This window comes from Rhinoderma darwinii, chromosome 2, assembly GCF_050947455.1.
Source record: "Rhinoderma darwinii isolate aRhiDar2 chromosome 2, aRhiDar2.hap1, whole genome shotgun sequence".
Lineage (NCBI taxonomy): Eukaryota > Metazoa > Chordata > Amphibia > Anura > Rhinodermatidae > Rhinoderma > Rhinoderma darwinii.
Genome location: NC_134688.1, coordinates 113,411,969 through 113,431,025, shown reverse-complemented (window position 1 = coordinate 113,431,025; position 19,057 = coordinate 113,411,969). Strand labels below are relative to the sequence as shown.

The following is a 19,057-nucleotide window of genomic DNA, read 5'->3' as shown; positions in this document are numbered from 1 at the left end:
CGAACTGCGTGATTTGCGCAACAGCTGTCAAACTCTGAATGTAAACAGAAAAGCACCACGTGCTTTTCTGTTTACAAACATTCAAACGGAGTGTCATAATGATGGCGGCTTCATCATACACTGATGACACACGGAGCTGTTATGTGCCTTTTGCGCACCCAAAACGCCGCATTTTTTGCGTGCGCAAAACGCACACGCTCGTGTAAATGAGGCCTTATACTTATATGGCAAAGGAAAGGACAATGACACTGTCTTCCCAGCATGTGATGTTTCCTCTGAAGATATTTTTAATCCTCATTTCTAGCATTCCAGGTGTGCCCAATCAAAGAAAAACTACTTAAAGAGGCTCTGTCACCAGATTTTGCAGCCCCTCTCTGCTATTGCAGCAGATAGGCGCTGCAATGTAGATTACAGTAACGTTTTTATTTTTAAAAAACGAGCATTTTTGGCCAAGTTATGACCATTTTCGTATTTATGCAAATGAGGCTTGCAAAAGTACAACTGGGCGTGTTGAAAAGTAAAAGTACAACTGGGCGTGTATTATGTGCGTACATCGGGGCGTGTTTACTACTTTTACTAGCTGGGCGTTCTGATGAGAAGTATCATCCACTTCTCTTCACAACGCCCAGCTTCTGGCAGTGCAGATCTGTGACGTCACTCACAGGTCCTGCATCGTGTCGGCACCAGAGGCTACACTTGATTCTGCAGCAGCACCAGCGTTTGCAGGTAAGTAGCTACATGGACTTACCTGCAAACGCCGATGCTGCTGCAGAATCATCTGTAGCCTCTGGTGCCGACACGATGCAGGACCTGTGAGTGACGTCACAGTGCTGCACTGCCAGAAGCTGGGCGTTGTGAAGAGAAGTGGATGACACTTCTATACACAACGCCCAGCTAGTAAAAGTAGTAAACACGCCCCGATGTACGCACATAATACACGCCCAGTTGGACTTTTACTTTTACTTTTCAACACGCCCAGTTGTACTTTTGCAAGCCTCATTTGCATAAATACGAAAATGGTCATAACTTGGCCAAAAATGCTCGTTTTTAAAAAATAAAAACGTTACTGTAATCTACATTGCAGCGCCTATCTGCTGCAATAGCAGATAGGGGTTGCACAATGTGGTGACAGAGCCTCTTTAAATGGGTTGTCCAGTTTAGAAAATCCTCTTTCATACACCCTGTTGGGGAATTCTGAGTTGATAAAGGTGGGGGGTCCTTTTTATGATCCTCCTCTCTTCGCCAGAGTGGAGAGCGGTTACAGAGAGTGTCTCTCGATCTGGAGGACTAGTCCTGTCCTGCATTACACAGACAACCAGTTGATTTAAATGGACACTGTGTAATACTTAATTTCTTCTGTGGTAGTGATGCAGGGAAACTGAACACTTATTGCCAGGTTCCCCCACAGATTACGGCTGATCGCTGGGGATCCTAGCAGGAGGACACTTTGGGATCTGCCAGTCGTAATATAAAAAAAAGTTGAAGCAAAATTCAATACATTTATTAAGAGACTAACGCCTCTAAATAAATGTGTAGCATCTTTAGGCCAAACTCTTCTCCCCTCCAGGTCCCCTCATGCTTCCCCATCATGCCTCACGACTCTTACAAGGTCCTGACGCTGAGCAGCGTCAGGGACTTATATGCGACGCAACACTCAACGTCATCAGTATTGCGTCTCATACAACGCCCTGACGCTGCTCACCATCATGACCTTGTATGAGCTTCAGCATGCTGAGGGAGCCTGAGGGGACCCGAAGGGGAGAAGCGAGGCGAGCATTATTTTTTATTTTTTATTTATTTCATTGCCTTATATGAAGGGAGAAGGAACGGGGCTTGGCAGGGGCCTCTACCTTGTTACACCTCACAGAGTGAAGCGTAGATTTCCACTTTAATTTACGCCAATGTTAAGGCATAAATTATAATACGTTTTTCAGCCGCTGTCTGTCTACACAATATGTAAGTTAACAGATATTAACAATAATATATTAACATAAATTACAGGGAACTGTGGAATCTCAGCGCACCTGGAAAAAATCATACCAATCTGCAATATGCCAACTGGGGACCTCATGGGAGCCAACTGGTAAGTCAACATTAAAATGGCTACCATTCAAATATTTTACTTAACTGGCTAGAATTTGGTGACAATAGGCAAGAAAGGTAACAGAGAGAGATTATATTTTTGCCTACAGATATTAAAAATCACATTTTATCTTTATTTCCTGTTGCTTATATACAGCGCATATTCCGCAGCGCTGTACAGAGATTGTCATCACTCAGATCGCTATTATTTTTTATACCAGTTTAATATAAAATAATGTCTTCCATTAAGTCAGAAATGGCTAAATAATTAAAATATTGCTGATACTGATTATTTTATTGTCTGATTCCAGTTGTTCATCTTTGAAAATGATATATATTATCAAGAGGTGGCTTCTGGCCCAGCGCTCAGGCTTACTTCATCTGGAGATCCAGAAAGAGTGCTCAATGGTCTCTCTGACTGGACCTACCAAGGTCAGACTTTGTAAAATGCATTCATCTATGTAAACACTCCACTTCATGTGCTACAGTATTGTTACCATCCACAATAATCTATCCATCCAAGGAAGATTAAAACATTTTTTTAGTCAGACCTACACTATCCATGGCTCCAGGTGCAAGGAATTATCCAGTAAAGAAGATGTAGGGGATGGTATAGATGCCTTCTTTCTCCAAGCTCAGTCATTTTATAAGGCATGCATTCACTTCCTCTACATGCCTATGGTGCTTCTAGTGGTTACCTAGGCACCTTCAGGTCTCGTGGACTCCCAGGACTCTGTTATGCACAGGGCCGCCATCAGGGGGGTATTAGGGGTAGTGGTGTGAGGGGCCCGGCCAAACCTAACTGAAAGGGGGGCCCGGCAACTGCCGCAACATTCTTTTGGTAGGAAAAAACGGGCCCCTGTAATGGGGCCCGTTTTTTTCACCAAAAGAATGTCGTGAGCTGCTGCTGCTGCGGGCCCCCTCCCCTAGTCATGGGGGGCCGTCAAACAGTCCGCCCGCGCGCGCACCCGATCGCGCGCACAAGGAAACTCCCGCGCGTGCGCACTCGCGAGCGCGCACCCACGAACGCCCGCACTGGAGACCGCCCGCGCGCGCACCCGCGATCGGCCGCGCGCGCACCCGCGATCGGCCGCGCGCGCACCCGCGAACGAAGCGCGCGCAGCCGCGGACACACATGGACAAAACTTACCTGGAGCCTGGCTGGAGGTGAAGGACTGGACGTCTGGACCGAAGACCTCGCCTGGAAGACATCGCCGGAAGAGGACTTGAGTGGGAGCAGCTCTTCTGACACGGTGAGTCAATTATCTCAAAGTGCTGTTTATGTTTGGCCCTGTTCACACAGTATTTTGCAGGCAAAAAAAAATCTGCCTCAAAATTCCTTAAAGAATTTTGAGGCAGATTTTGACCTGCCCACACTATCTTGCCGCGTTTTTTTGCTGTGTTTTTTGCTCGCGGCGATTGAGGACAGCAGACAAAAAACGCAGCGAAAAATGCATTTTCTGCCTCCCATTGATTTCGATGGGAGGTCAGAGGCGGAACCGCGGCAAGAATGGACGTGCTGCTTTTTCTTTTTTCCGCAACTGGCTCCCATTGATTTCAGATTACATCAATGGGAGGCGGTTTTGGAAGTTTTTTGGTGCTGATTCTGACGCAGCGTCCGAGTCAATATCAAGGCCAAAAAACTCTGTGAACTTGGCCTTATTGTTAGGGCTTATTCAGACGAACGTGTAATACATCCGTGCAACGTGCATGATTTTCACGCGCCTCGCGCGGTCCTATGTTACTCTATGGGGTCGTGCAGACGGTCAGTGATTTTCACGCAGCGTGTGTCCGTGTGTCCGCTGCGTAAAACTCACGACATGTCCTATATTTGTGCATTGTTCGCGCATCACGCACCCATTGAAGTCAATGGGTGCATGAAAATCACGCCCAGCACTTCCGCAGCCGTATAAACTATGAATGAAATTAGAAAAGCACCACGTGCTACAAACATACAAACAGAGTGTCATAATGATGGCGGCTGCGCGAAAATCACGCAGCCGCGCATCATACGCTGCTGACACACGGAGCTGTTATGGACCTTTTGCATGCGCAAAACGCCACGTTTTTTGCGCGTGCAAAAAGCACATGCTCGTGTGAATCCGGCCTTAGGGTAGGAACACACTAGGCATGAACGCTGCGGATTTTATGCAACACATTTTATTGTGGATAATCCGCAGCGTATCACAGTCGCAGCAGAGTTGATTAGATATGAACAAATCTCATCCACACGCTGCAAAAATAATGGGCCTGCAGTGTGGCTTTTGGCTTTTTAAGTCGCAGCGTGTCAATGTATTCTGTGGGATCGCTGCTCCTCTGTTGCGGAAATGCTGCGGTTCTGCCGCAAAAATCACACATGAGAAAAAAAAAAGGTACTTTTTTAAATTGATAAAAAGTTTAGACTTGCCCCGGCCGTAGTCCTGGTGACGCGATCCTCTATTCTTAGCGCAGCCCGGCCTCCTGTCATGACGTTTCATCCCATGTGACTGCTGCAGCGGTCACATGGTCTACAGCGTCATCCCAGGAGGCGGGGCTACATTCAGAAGAGAGAGATGCGTCACCTAAACTACGGCCGGGGCAAGTCTAAACTTTTTTTCCCTGCAGGATTCCCGCAGCGGACACGCCTCACCAAACCTGCGCCACTATTTGGTGCGGTTTTGCTGGCAGAATTCCCTGCGGCTACCGGGGCGGATAAGCTGTGTAGTTTTACTCAGCATATCCGCCTAGTGTGTCCCTTATGATGTCGCTCCTGGAGCTGCTGCCGGTCTCTAAATAGGCAGTTGGTTCAGTAGAATTTGGAATTATTTTTTTTTTGTGAACCAGCTTAAAAAAATACAAAACTTTTGTGTTAGGGCCTGTTCACATCACCGTTCGCTTCCGTTCCGGGGTTCCGTCTGAGGTTTCTGTCGGGTGAACCCCGCAACGGAAAGTGAAAGTGACAGCTTCCGTTTCCATCACCATTAGCGCAGTCGACTACGCTATTGATTCCGTCCGAAAACCAGCCGGAATGGTGACGAACAGAAACCATTAGCGATGTTTCCGTCACCATTGAGATCAATGGTGACTGAAACGGAAGCTGTGCTGTCACTTTCACTTTCTGTTGCGGGGTTCACCCGACAGAAACCTCAGACGGAACCCCGGAGCGGAAGCGAACGGTGATGTGAACAGGCCCTAACACAAAAGTTTTGTATTTTTTTAAGCTGGTTCACAAAAAATAATAATTCCAAATTCTACTGGACCAACTGCCTATTTAGAGACCGGCAGCAGCTCCAGGAGCGACATCATAAGGGACACACTAGGCGGATATGCTGAGTAAAACTACACAGCTTATCCGCCCCGGGAGCCGCAGGGAATTCTGCCAGCAAAACTACACCAAATAGTGCCGCAGGTTTGGTGCAGGGAAAAAAAGTTTAGACTTGCCCCGGCCGTAGTCCTGGTGACGCGTCTCTCTCTTCTGAACGTAGCCCCGCCTCCTGGGATGACGCTGTAGACCATGTGACCTGCAGCAGTCACATGGGATGAAACGTCATGACAGGAGGCCGGGCTGCGCTAAGAATAGAGGATCGCGTCACCAGGACTACGGCCGGGGTAAGTCTAAACTTTTTTATAAATTTTAAAAAGTGCCTTTTTTTTTTTTCTCATGTGTGATTTTTGCGGCAGAACCGCAGCATTTCCGCAACAGAGGAGCAGCGATCCCACAGAATACATTGACACGCTGCGGCTTAAAAAGCCAAAGCCACACGGCAGGTCCATTATTTTTGCAGCGTGTGGATGAGATTTGTTTAAATCTCATCCACTCTGCTGCGACTGTGATACGCTACGGATTCTCCACAATAAAATGTGTTGCATAAAATCCGCAGCGTTCATGCCTAGTGTGTTCCTACCCTAAGGCCGGATTTACACAAGCGTGTGCTTTTTGCGCGCGCAAAAACGTGGCGTTTTGCGCATGCAAAAGGTCCATAACAGCTCCGTGTGTCAGCAGCGTATGATGCGCGGCTGCGTGATTTTCGCGCAGCCGCCATCATTATGACACTCTGTTTGTATGTTTGTAGCACGTGGTGCTTTTCTGTTTTCATTCATAGTTTATACGGCTGCGGCAGTGCTGGGCGTGATTTTCACGCACCCATTGACTTCAATGGGTGCGTGATGTGCAAACAATGCACAAATATCGGACATGTCGTGAGTTTTACGCAGCGGACACACGGACACACGCTGCGTGAAAATCACTGACAGTCTGAACGGCCCCATAGAGTAACATAGGACCGCGCGAGGCGCGTGAAAATCACACACGTTGCACGGATGTATTACACGTTCGTCTGAATAAGCCCTAACAATAAGGCCCAGTTCACAGAGTTTTTGGGCCTTGATATTGACTCGGACACTGCGTCAGAATCAGCACCAAAAAACTTCCAAAACCGCCTCCCATTGATGTAATCTGAAATCAATGGGAGCCAGTCGCGGAAAAAAGAAAAAGCAGCACGTCCTTTCTTGCCGCGGTTCCGCCTCTGACCTCCCATCGAAATCAATGGGAGGCAGAAAATGCATTTTTCGCTGCGTTTTCTGTCTGCTGTCCTCAATTGCCGCAGGCAAAAAACGCGGCAAGATAGTGTGGGCAGGTCAAAATCTGCCTCAAAATTCGGTGCGCGGTTCCAGGCGGGTGCGCATGCGCGGGAGTTTGCGGGTGCGCGTGATCGGTCGCACGGGCGGCGGTGTTTGACGGCCCCCATGCTACCCAGGGCCGCCATCAGGGGGGGTATTAGGGGTACTGATGTGAGAGGCCCGGCCAAACCTAATTGAAAGGGGGGCCCGCAGCTCATGACATTCTTTTGGTGAAAAAAACGGGCCCCATTGCAGGGGCCTGTTTTTTTTCTACCAAAGGCAAGTCGCGGCAGTTTGCCGGGCCCCCCTTTCAATTAGGTTTGGCCGGGCCTCTCACATCAGTACCCCTAATACCCCCCCTGATGGCGGCCCTGGGTAGCATGATATAGTGCTGGACGGAGTACCGTTAACAGGCGGTGCCACGGTAGGGGGGCCCAGAAAATTTAGCTGTAGGGGGCCCTGAAATTCCTGATGGCGGCCCTGGTTATGCACGCACAATAAAGCTACCTAAACAACCACTATCCAGGGCAGGCAGACAGTCCGCACCTTCATAGTGATTGCTGCTGGGTAGGGGGTTGAGTATGGAGGACATAAAATGTTACTACATAGAAAGCGGATTTAGGGTGAGTTCACACAGAGATTTTTGCAGGAGGAAAATCTGCCTCAAAATTCCGTTTGGAATTTTGAGGCAGATTTTCCTCTGCCTGCATGCCGATTTTCGCGGCGTTCTTCACCCACAGCCATTGAGCGCCGCGGGCATAAAACACCGCAAAATACACTTTCTCTGCCTCCCATTGATGTCAATGGGAGGTCAGAGGCGTAAACGCCCGAAAATAGGGCATGTCCCTTCTTTCTCCCGCGAACCGGTTTTTCCGCTCGTGAGAAAAAAACGCCTCCGCCTTACACTGAAATCAATGGGAGGCATTTTCGGAAGTTTTTTTACGCGTTTTGCGGCACGGTTTCTGCGTCAAAAAACTCGTCAAAACCTCCGTGTAAACTCCCCCTAACTTTGTTAATACAAAAATTACATCTTGTAATATAGCTCAGAGCTGCATTCAAAATATTGCTCGTTGTTGTCAAAAACAGTCAACAACCTTTTTAAATAAATATCTATAAGGCCTCATTCACACGGCAGGGTTTCCCGGCCGGGTGCCGGCCGTTCATAAATCGGCCGGCACCCGGCTGCATTAGGAATAATAGACCCCTAATGGGGCTATTCACACGACCGATTTTTTGACGGCCGGGAAAACCGGCCGTCAAAAAATAGGACATGCTCTATCTTCGCCCGGGTACCCGGCCGCCCGGCTCCCATAGAAGTCTATGGGGCCGGGTATTACACGGCCATCACCGGGATGTGTCCCGAGTGATGGCCGGGTTTTCCGGCGCTTGCGCTCTATCTCCTCCTCCTCACAGAGCAGAGTGCATGTGAGGAGGAGGAGTTGATGCCATTCAGACGAATGGCATCGCTGCACACTGTGTGGCAGGGCCGGGGTGTACAGCAGGTGGAAGGGAGCGCTGCGCTGGCTCCCTTCCCCTGTTTGTTAAAAGCACCCTGGCCCGGCGACACCTTCGATGGCGCCGCTAGCAGCTGCAGCTGCAGCTACTGCTGCTGCTGCGGCTGCTACTACTGTAGCGACGCCACTATAGCAGAGCTAGCCGCACTTTAGCTCCTTGAAGGAGCGGAATCCCCGTGTTTTCGGGGATTCCGCTCCTGGACAGAGCGCTTGATGTCTCTGTCCATATCTGGGCAGTGACATCAGGGGAAACTCCTGAAGCGGAATCCCCGAACACATGGGGATTCCCCTTCAGGAGTTGCCGCTGATGTCACTGTCCGGATCTGCCCGGCCCGGCACGGATGCAAAACTTAATGCAAACCGGCCGGGCAAAATGGCCGATTTTACCGGCCGACACTCGGGCTCGGGAACGACCCGGTCGTGTGAATCCCGCCTTACAGTTAATGTCCTAGACTGTGCCAGGTTTAAAGTTGACACTTCCAAGAATGCAAATCACCTGAGCAAGCTTTGTGCAGACTTTGAGCTAGGGATGCTGGGGGATTTCAGCATTGAAGTCTGCAGAATTGTAAAGTGTGTAGCTCCAACGTGCTCCCTCCATGCAAAAATAACTTTGACTTTAACTGTCCTGAACTCAAATACCTGACCCCTTGTGCTAAAGGGGTTGTCTGCATTGGTCAATGCCTTTTTGTAAAAAGGGTCCATCAATGGGCCAGCTGAGTAATGCACAATATATCGGATCTTCCAGAGAAGCCCTTTGTAGCCACTTTTCGCTGTAGCATATTGACCAGGGTCTTCAACGGGAATCAACCTCCATTTAGGCTCTGTTCCCATCTGCGATGGATGCTACGTTAGGGCCGATCCAAGATACTGGAAAAATAGCGCAGCATGCTGCAATTCCCCCCCCCCCCCCCCCATGAAACGGCGATTACCATGACAGCCAGAAGGCTAAGGAATCTGCATTGGAATCTCAGTAAGGGTATGTTCACACGTGCACGTCCGTTACGGCTGAAATTACGGAGTTGTTTTCAGGCGAAAACAGCTCCTGAATTTCAGACGTAATGGCAAGTGCAGGCGTTTTTCGCAGCGTCCATTACGGAAGTAATTGGAGCTGTTTTTCAATGGAGCCGATGAAAAACGGCTCCAATTATGTCTCAAGAAGTGACATGCACTTCTTTGACGCGGGCGTCTTTTCACGCGCCGTCTTTTGACAGTGGCGCGTAAAAAAACAGCCGGTGTGCACAGAACATCGTAACCCCATTGATTTCAGTGGGCAGATGTTTGCCGGCGCTTTGGAGCCGTATTTTCGGACGTAATTCGAGGTGTAAAACGCCCGAATTACGTCCGTAAATAGGTTGTGTGAACATACCCTTAGGATCAGAACTACGAAAATGTATAACAGTAATGTGAACTCATATTTTCTAAACCAGACAAAATACCAGATAAACCCCTTTGAAGATGCCGGTCATTTGCTGTATTGCACATGCATATAGGCCTGTACGCAAGGTGTTGGTCATTTGTGTATAATGTGGGTAAACTCCGGAGGTCCAAAGGGTCCCACATTGGGAATATGAGTTACCAAGCCACAAAGTGGGACATTCTATAACTGTTCCTCCATGATGAATCATCTAACTAATGTCTGAAAACATCTAGGTCAACTGAACTACTGTTTTCCTATTCTTTCCTTTTTATATGGTCAAGTACAATTGGTATATTGACCTGTCACCTTCTGACTGCATTAACTAACATGCCTGATTTTATTTGGATTATTTTTTTTTTCATTGGATACATTTTTGCAGGCAAAAGCCCTTTTGCTATTAGACCATTTGAAATATGTCCAGCAGGTTTTTGTCGACATGGTGTCTCTTATGATGTGTTTGTGTTGCAGAGGAAGTGCTACATAGCTATGCTGCTCACTGGTGGTCTCCAGATGGATCTAGGCTTGCCTACCTGTCTATCAACAACACACTTGTACCTCACATGGAGCTGCCACACTTTGTTGGTGCTGACTATCCAATATGTGCCCGATATGCCTACCCTAAGGTATGTAACCAGCCTTGTCCTTTGTCAGCTTTGTGTCTGTGCTTCGGTGGAGAACAGAAATTATTATTTCTAATGGACAAGCTTTATGGGTGCGTGTTTACAGAATTCCAACTATTATTCATATTTGGGTGGCATCTATAAAAGGCTGAAGAGCTCTGAGTTAAATGGGGACTGTGTATTGTGCCATTCCTTTGTTAATCCTTCTGGAAATGTATGAATAGATGGACATCTGGGTGTAAGGGTGCAGTCACACGTGAGAGATTTTGTTTCAGGAATTTTCCGCGACTGAAAATCAGTTCCATTCCCCTGAATGTGGTTGTTTCTGTGGCGAGATGAATTTCTGCAAGTTACATTCAGATGAATTTAACTGATTTTCAGTCACAGAAAATTTCTGCAATAAAATCCGCCACGTGACTGCACTCTTACCATTCTCCATGTCAATAGGATGTGTCCCACCACAGTCAGCCCAATTATTGCTTACAATGTCAGACTGTGTGGGGACACAACCAGGGGCATAGCTAGGAAAGACTGGGCCCCATAGCAAACTTTTGACTGGGCCCCCCTCCCCTCCACTGGGTGCCACACACAGCCTAGATAGTGCCCTCCTGTGGATTGTGCCATACAGCCCCCCCTGTAGATTGTGTGATACAGCCCCCCATGTAGATAATGCGATACAGCTCCCCCCCCCTCCCCGGAGATTGTGGCATACAGCCCTCCCTGTAGATTCTGCCATACAGCCCCCCTTGTAAACAGTGCTATACAGCCCTCCCGGTAGATAATGTCACACCCCCCTTGTATATAGTGCCACACAGCCCCCTTGTAGATAGTGCCCCCCTCCCCATGTAGACAGTGCCATACAGCCCCCCCTGTAGATAGTGCCCCCACCTCCCCCTTGTAGATAGTGCCAAACAGCCCCCCACCTCCCCCTTGTAGACAGTGCCCTCTGCCTCCCCCTTGTAGACAGTGCCCCCACCTCCCCCTTGTAGACAGTGTCCCCCACCTCCCCCTTGTAGACAGTGCCCCCCCCAAACAATTAAAACAAAAACATTTTATTCACCTAGGCCCCATTCCCGCGACAAATGGAGCTGCTCCATAATGCCGACAGGATCCTTGCGTAGGCAGGCATGATCCAGTGATCATGGCCTGTAGCCTATTAAATTGCAGAGCAAGGAAATACCTCCCTGCTCTGCCGTAGTGTTCAATAGTATCTGCTTACTAAAGACGCAGTTAATATTGAATGTGGAGTCGCTAACTCTGTAGCAGCTATAGCGGCTGCTAGCAACGCCACCGGGCATGGGGGTCCGGGCTGGCGGGCGACATGGGCCCCCTCATGCAGCGGGACCCGTAGCAGCCACTATGGCTGCGATGGCGGTAGTTACGCACTGGACACAACCTACTCACAAGTGCAATTTGAAATATCCAGTTGTCAATTAATTCCTAGATTTCCAGGAGGAATAGCAAAGGAACATTGCAAAGATCTAATAAAAGATGCCCCCAAATGTATGCATGTACAGTAGTTCAACTCAAAAGCCCATTTCACTTTACAATATATACATTTGCAATTATTTATATAAAGTTATGTTCGGAGAGCGCAGAATTAAACTTCCTCACTTCTGCCCCTCCGTCTGGACTTATGTGCCCTTTAGCTAATTTAGGCTTGATGATAACACTTGTCCTTGGAAGAATGGCTTACTATCCAGTGAAGCTGAAGTACGACAAGATGTGTAAAGCATTTTAATTAACCGCCGAGTGATTATTAAGGCCGTCATTAGCATATAGATTTGCAAATAAACTTTACTGAAGCCATTTTGCATGTCTGGCTGTTATAAATGTCACCACGAGTTATTGATTTAGGTAAAACACTGTCCTGGCCTTCAGTTTAATGAGAAATAATTACATTCTTGAGTCGCCTGTTTTGCATTTTCCTCAGTACTTTTGCTTCTGCAGTGGAGCTGTTGTTTCCCGCTACCACCACTGTCCCCTTGCCAGTGCTGTACACAGTGGCGCGCAATTATCATTAAAGTTGTTTGAATGGTTTCTGGCGCTATGTGAAAATGTATTTACCTGAGTGATGTCTGAGACATATGCCACACACACAGCTGATAAATGTTTAGAACAGTATAGACATATCAATTAGGGGCAAATTCTAAGACAAGTATAACCTGGAGTACATGTACTCCATCCATTTTTATAAGAGAAAATATTGATAAATATGTTGCACTATTTCTGAATAATAAGCCACTCTTTCTTCATTCTTATTTCTTTGTTATGTGTTTCATTTTTTAGGTATGAGTTTCAGAATTCAGGCTCAAAGTAGACCTGTCACTGGGTCGTATAAGTTGAACTGGTTTACTAACCTGAATAGCGCAGTCTCCCTGATTCCAGCGCTGTTTTTCTTTTTCCCTGGAATCCGCTCATTCCACAGATATGGCCACCTGTTGTTTTGGCTCCCAATATGCTGTAGTTAGCCAACTGGGTGGAGCTAGCTTCCCTGCCTCTAATGCTGACCAAGAAGCGTGGGGCAGCATGAGGGTAGCTCACGCCCTGTTGCTACATACAGCAAATTAGAATAGAGGGCGCCAACACAACAGCGGGCCACGCATATGTCTGGAACGAGGGGGGTCCAGGAAAAAAAAAACACCACTGGAATCAGGGAGACAGCGCTAATCAGGTCAGTAAACCAGTTCAACTTATATGTCCTAGTGACAGATCCTTTTTAATTCAATGACCGATAAGTGTAGGTGTCTATCTGTATGCATAATTTGGGTGCATTTAGTTTCTCTTGAAAGTCTACATTTGGTGAACTTACACTAATATCTTAAAACATTGAATAAACTGCACAGGTCTATACTTACTCTTGGAATAGAGATTTCACGAAACACAGCTGGTGTTTTGTCAGTGGCCGGCATCGTAATTGGCAGAATACATGCTGAAATAAGTGGCAGCCTGTAACCTGCTAAAGAATTTGCATGTCAATGCTGGGCTATAAATCCTCCTTTATCTTTTAATGGATTGCTTACATGGATAATACGTATGTAAGTATATATAAGGAATTTGCTATTTATGCAATTCACTAAGATATAAGTATGGATTAAATTAATGTGAACCTATGTTTTAAAAGGGGGGTAAAGACATGCCTATCTTTGCATGAAAATGGGCCACCAATACTTCTTACCAGGGTCATACACAACAGATATAGTGCTCCATAGCAAACCTCAAAATGCTCTTAATTGACTGGTCTGGCAAATGTATATCCACCATAATGTAAGAATATTTATTTAGGGTTCAGACCTGCATTTTTCACACATACAGGTCCAAATACCCAAATACACAGTCATAGCAAAACAATAAAATGTTGGCTGCCTGCTGCCACCACTAGGGGGAGCAAACATCATAGGCATGTACAGTACAAAGCTAGTATTGAACTCAGTGGAAGCTGTAAAAAAATATTTATGCAGTAAGCTACCCCTAGTGATGCTTGTAGGTAAAACCTAAAACTGTATGATAGCAAGCGGTTCTTTGCCATGCCCCATCCCACCATAGGCCCCATAGAAGTTCCATTGTCTGCCTTTAAGGTAGATACACCATTGCTTTTAACTCCTGTGTATCGTTTTCATACATCATAGCTTAACCTGGTCAAATAACCTGAAAGCAACAGCGAAAGGGGAATTTATCATGAGGGGAACATACAATTAAGGGAACCCAAGATCAGTGCATTACCCACAAACAGAATATCACTGTCATCTATCCTCATAATTATCTTCACCATAGTCTGTATATACAAACATAAGCTTCTAAAACTGGATAAAATTGTCTGGAAAAGTGTAAATCAGACTTCAATACTTTTAAAAGTCAGTATAACTGATTCTATGGTGCCACAAATAGCTGTATGGCAGCTTTGCTTTTTCATGTATATTTTTTATAATATTGGTAACATTTTAGTCTGTAGAATTAGTTTAGCCTTTGACATCCTTGGTAACCTTAATTTGTCACTAGATCAATTTATGCCCCATATATGCTCCAGCTACAGACAACATCGTAGGCGATCCATCAACTAGGCATTAAAAACTACTAGTACTTGGTACACAGATTAAAGACACACAGTATTCCAATGCAGATTCACAAATAATTCATTAATACTATCTTTGTAACTTGTTACATCTGGACTCCTACATTCCCAAGAAGAGAGCAGAATAAAATGGGTGATGTTATTGCCATCTTTTTTATTATTATGTTTTATTAAAGAGGCTCTGTCACCAGATTCTAAGTGCCCTATCTCCTACACAATCTGATTGGTGCTGTAATGTATATAACAGTGGTTTTTATTTTGAAAAACGATCATTTTTCACCAAATTATAAACAGTTTTAGATTTATGCTAATTCGTTTCTTGATAGACAACTGGGCGTTGTACAGAGGAGTGTATGACGCTGACCAATCAGTGACCAATCAGCATCATACACTTCTCATTGTTCCAGACCAGCTTCTTTCACTGCACAATCACACTGTAACAATGGGCTGGAACAATGAGAAGTGTATGACGCTGATTGGTCACTGATTGGTCAGCGTCATACACTTCTCTTTACAACGCCCAGTTGGTAAAAATAAAAAACACGCCCAGTTGTCTATTAAGAAACTAATTAGCATACATCTAAAATTGTTTATATCTTTGTCAACTGTTGTTATTTACATTATAGCGCCAATCAGATTATGTAGGAGAGAGGGCATTTATAATCCGGTGACAGAGCCTCTTTAAATGTATTCTTTTATTTATATCATATTATCCTATATGAAGTTTATCGAGCATTGGAGAAATCCTGCCTATTGGTTGGGAAGAGTTGTTAAAGGGGTTATACAGAGACCGAAAATTATTAGCCGTGTACTCACTGCAGTATGTGAGTACACTGCTAATATACATTCCGGTCCACCGTTGCCCTGATTATGATATTTCAATAGATTTTTACAACGATGCCAGGGGACCGGACGTCTAGTGGCATAGTCTTCCTTCATGACCACATGACCCATCGTCATGTGACCGGCCCCGTAATACTCTATGTACAAGCAGTAGCAGTAGTGCAGCAATTACATCGAGTACAGCGGGGCCGGTCACATGATGACGAATCGTGTCAACATGAAGTTAGACTGTGCCACTAGACTTCCGGTACCCCGGCAGCACTGTAAAAATCTATTAAAATATCATAATCAGTGTGACGGGGGACCAAAATGTATATTAGCAGTGTACACACATACTGCAGCGAGTACACTGCTAATAATTTTCGGTCCCCACATAACCCCTTTAAATATTCTGGTCAATTCCTGGGAAATAATTAACATTAGTGCCTTATGAATGCAGATAACTTCAAAGAACTTGCTTGCAGAGAATATCATTTCATATTCCAGTTAATGCTCATAAAATATGTTTGCTTTCTGTAATTTTGCTTCATTACAGTTTCTATTTAGTAATGAATAAAATAAAAAATAGTATAAAATCTCTTGGATGCAGAAAATTGCAAGGCATGGACTACCAATGCCCTTTAGTTAATTTTTAAAGCACTTCTTTAAAAAAAAAACACCAGAAAATATCCTTTAAGTTCAGCCATTTTTGAGATGACATACAACAACCTCATTAAGTTTAATGGAACCAACTTTCAGTCGCAGAAATTTCTGCAACAAAATCTGCTGTGTGTGAATCCACTTTTTTCAGAGGCAGACAGCATGGGGTGCGTGTGCAAGAACAGTATATAGACCCCTTGCTTTCCAACAGCGCATCATAGCGCAGTCCCATTTTGTCTCTGACAATGGGTCAGGAATTGGGAGCCGTGTAACTTAGTTTCAGGCATTGCCACAAACAAAAAACTGTTAGTAATGTGTAAAACATAAAAAAAATAATTCTATATGCCACACAAGTACTACGCTCATTCATGTGCCCATTTTTTTTTTGTAAAACTTTGACTCCAAAATATTGACTCCACCAAGTTTTATAAGTGAGTCTTACTTTGATTTAACCCTGCTCTTAGCACAATTGAGAGAGGCTATCATTAGACACCCCTGGACACCCAAACTGATGTCACATATGGGGCTCCTGATATAGATCATCATGGATGGGGGGCGGGCGGAAACATGTATCTTGGTGTTTATATCAGTAGGGGTAAAGTCTATAATATCTGCACTCATTTGTTGTTGACAAATAATATGACTAGTGCGTATTCCTATATCTGTATACTCGCTAACTATGTAGACTTTTTTCTGTGCAGTCACCAGATATTGTTTTCAATATTTCCAGGCGGGACAACCGATTCCTCAAGTAAAGGTCTTTGTTGTTAATCTGCATGGTCCATCACACACTGTGGAGATCATTCATCCTGACACTTTTGAGTACAGGTAAAGCAACGCCAAACAAGGCATTTTTTTAAATAAAAACTTAACAGGTGTTACTTCCAGTCATTCCCTTTAAAATCTCTTAGCATATGTATCTCAGCGTGAACAGTCAAGTTCAACGCAAGTTTGATTAAAAAACGTCTAAAAATCAGGAGCTGTTTTCCCTTGAAAACAGCTCCGTATTTTCAGACGTTTTTGGTTAAGCGTGTGAACATACCCTTAGGCTGGGTTCACATTATGCTTTTTTCCCTTTTTTGTATGCCCTTTTAAATAGCGGGAATTATCTGCACTTTTGTTTCCCAAAGTCTTTCAACTGGAATCTGGTTTTTAATTTAATGGTCATAAGCTTGCAGCTGAAGTGCTTTGTCAAAATGCGCAGGTAGTTACCGCAATTTAAAACAGCCATGTATTTGTGGACTGCTTTTCAAAAGCGCAACAAAAACGTGACAAACGCACAATGTGAATCCAGCTGTGTATAATGACATTATGGGCAGTTGTCATTTGTTTGGAGTTCAATTATATTAGTGATTAAATATGAAATAAACCATAAAATTGCTTCTCCCTTCTCGATAGAGCTGGATTTGTTTTTCCTCTTTCAGGCATTTTCTTTTACTTTTTGTGCAGCGATCAGATGTTTGGTGTGAGTGAATAGGAAAATATTATTAGCCTTTCTCACAATGCATTGTGTATGGTGTTTTCATGCAGTTTTGACCTGGTGGTGCTGTAGACATGGTATATTTTCTGCCATTGTGGTTTTCATGTGGTTTTCATTGTGGTTTTATGAGCATTATATTTTGTCGGTTTTTAACACACAAAAAAGTTCTGTGGACATGCATTCACAAAATGACACCAAATGAAAAACGCCACAAAAAATGCCTTAAAAAACACATGTTGCATTTGAAAACCACCAGCGTTTTTAGAAGCATTTTTTGATGCAGTTTAAAATGCCAGAAAATTTCTGTGTTGGAAGAAGGCTTAAGGGTATGTTCAGACGGAGTGTTTTAAGGAGTATTTCGGGGCGTTTATGCCTCGAAAAATGCCTGAAAAAATGGAAGCTGAATGCCTCCAAACATCTGCCCATTGATTTCAATGGGAAATATGGCGTTCAGTTCCTAAAGGGTGTTTTTTTTACGCCTCGTTTTCCAAAAATGGCACGTAAAAAGACGCCCGCGAAAAAGAAGTGCATGTCACTTCTTGGGATGTTTTTGGAGCCGTTTTTCATTGACTCTATAGAAAATCAGCTCCAAAAACGTCCGTAAAAAACGCTCCGAAAAACGTGAGTTTGCTTAAAAACGGCTGAAAATCAGGAGCTGTTTTCCCTTGAAAACAGCTCCGTATCTTCAGACATTTTTTATTTTGTGTGTGCACATACCTCTAGTCTTGCTTTGTTACTATTGTGCTTTAGTGCTGATATTTCCAGTCTTTTTCTTCTAGGGAGTACTATATCAACCTGGTACTGTGGGTAACTAACACTCAACTTGCCGTGCAATGGCTAAACCGGCCACAAAACCTGTCTCTTCTCACCATTTGTGATGCAACTACTGGTGCCTGCGTGGAGGTGAGTTCTTATTTCATTTACATTAGTATCTATACACCTATGTTACCTATGGGTAGGAGGGGAAAAAATAATAAATGTTGTCACAAATCCTATCTAACAGACTTGGGTATGTTTTTTTTTTGTTTTTTTTAGTTTATTCACATAGTGGCAGATGCCACAGTGTTACACATCTGGCTGGCTTATACTTACAAATTAACATTAGCAAAGGTCATAGGATCTTGTAATCTTCAAGAAAAATTACAGTAACGGTAAAGCAAAAATGAAATATAGGAAATGCAACCCCCTTAGGAATTTCTCAGCATTCTGATCTGGAGTCGTGTTTCTTAGGGATGAGCGTGGTAATGATATAATTTGTCAACCTTTTTCACCCCCTTTAGCAGAACTCTGCATAAAGACATCATAAGAATAGTGTACAGTACTGAATTAATATTAATGGTGTTTGTTTGTATGTTATTCGATCAGCAGACTGAGAAGAAACCACTCAGTTCAATTTCTTGTTAACAAGGAAACTCAGCACTCTCACATAAATATGAGACATTAGCTGCCCCACAAAATTTGCTGCCTGGGGCAACTGCCTCATTATGCACTGCGATGCTAGATATAAATCTTCTGTATCCTTTATGCAAATGTCAGGAAATACTGATAGTTGTATGAGAGTTGTTTCAGTTCTTTTCTATGCTATGTTCCATTGTAGTAATTGTGTATAAAATAAATAGTAGCTATAAATTATACAAACGTAATGCAAAATCTTGAATATATAATGTTCTGGGAATTGTGCTTTCCAGACACAATTAAATAGAGTGGTCCAATCAAGTCGCCCACTGTAGTAGGTAGATACCAACCTACCAATTCGACCTGCCAGACGCTCCCAAAATGTAGCAACAAGAA

The 19,057-nt window shown here is 44.6% G+C and overlaps 1 protein-coding gene across 1 annotated transcript in view; it reads left to right on the top strand.

The window, feature by feature from the left end:
* The window catches only part of LOC142740777 (inactive dipeptidyl peptidase 10-like), a 172,615-nt gene that overhangs the window by 83,375 nt on the left and 70,183 nt on the right, over positions 1-19,057 (top strand). The window contains exons 7-11 of the mRNA XM_075850199.1: positions 2,002-2,083; positions 2,394-2,514; positions 10,081-10,235; positions 16,517-16,614; positions 18,046-18,169. Of these exons, the coding sequence (XP_075706314.1) occupies positions 2,002-2,083; positions 2,394-2,514; positions 10,081-10,235; positions 16,517-16,614; positions 18,046-18,169 (580 nt within the window). The remainder of the gene's footprint in view (positions 1-2,001; positions 2,084-2,393; positions 2,515-10,080; positions 10,236-16,516; positions 16,615-18,045; positions 18,170-19,057) is intronic.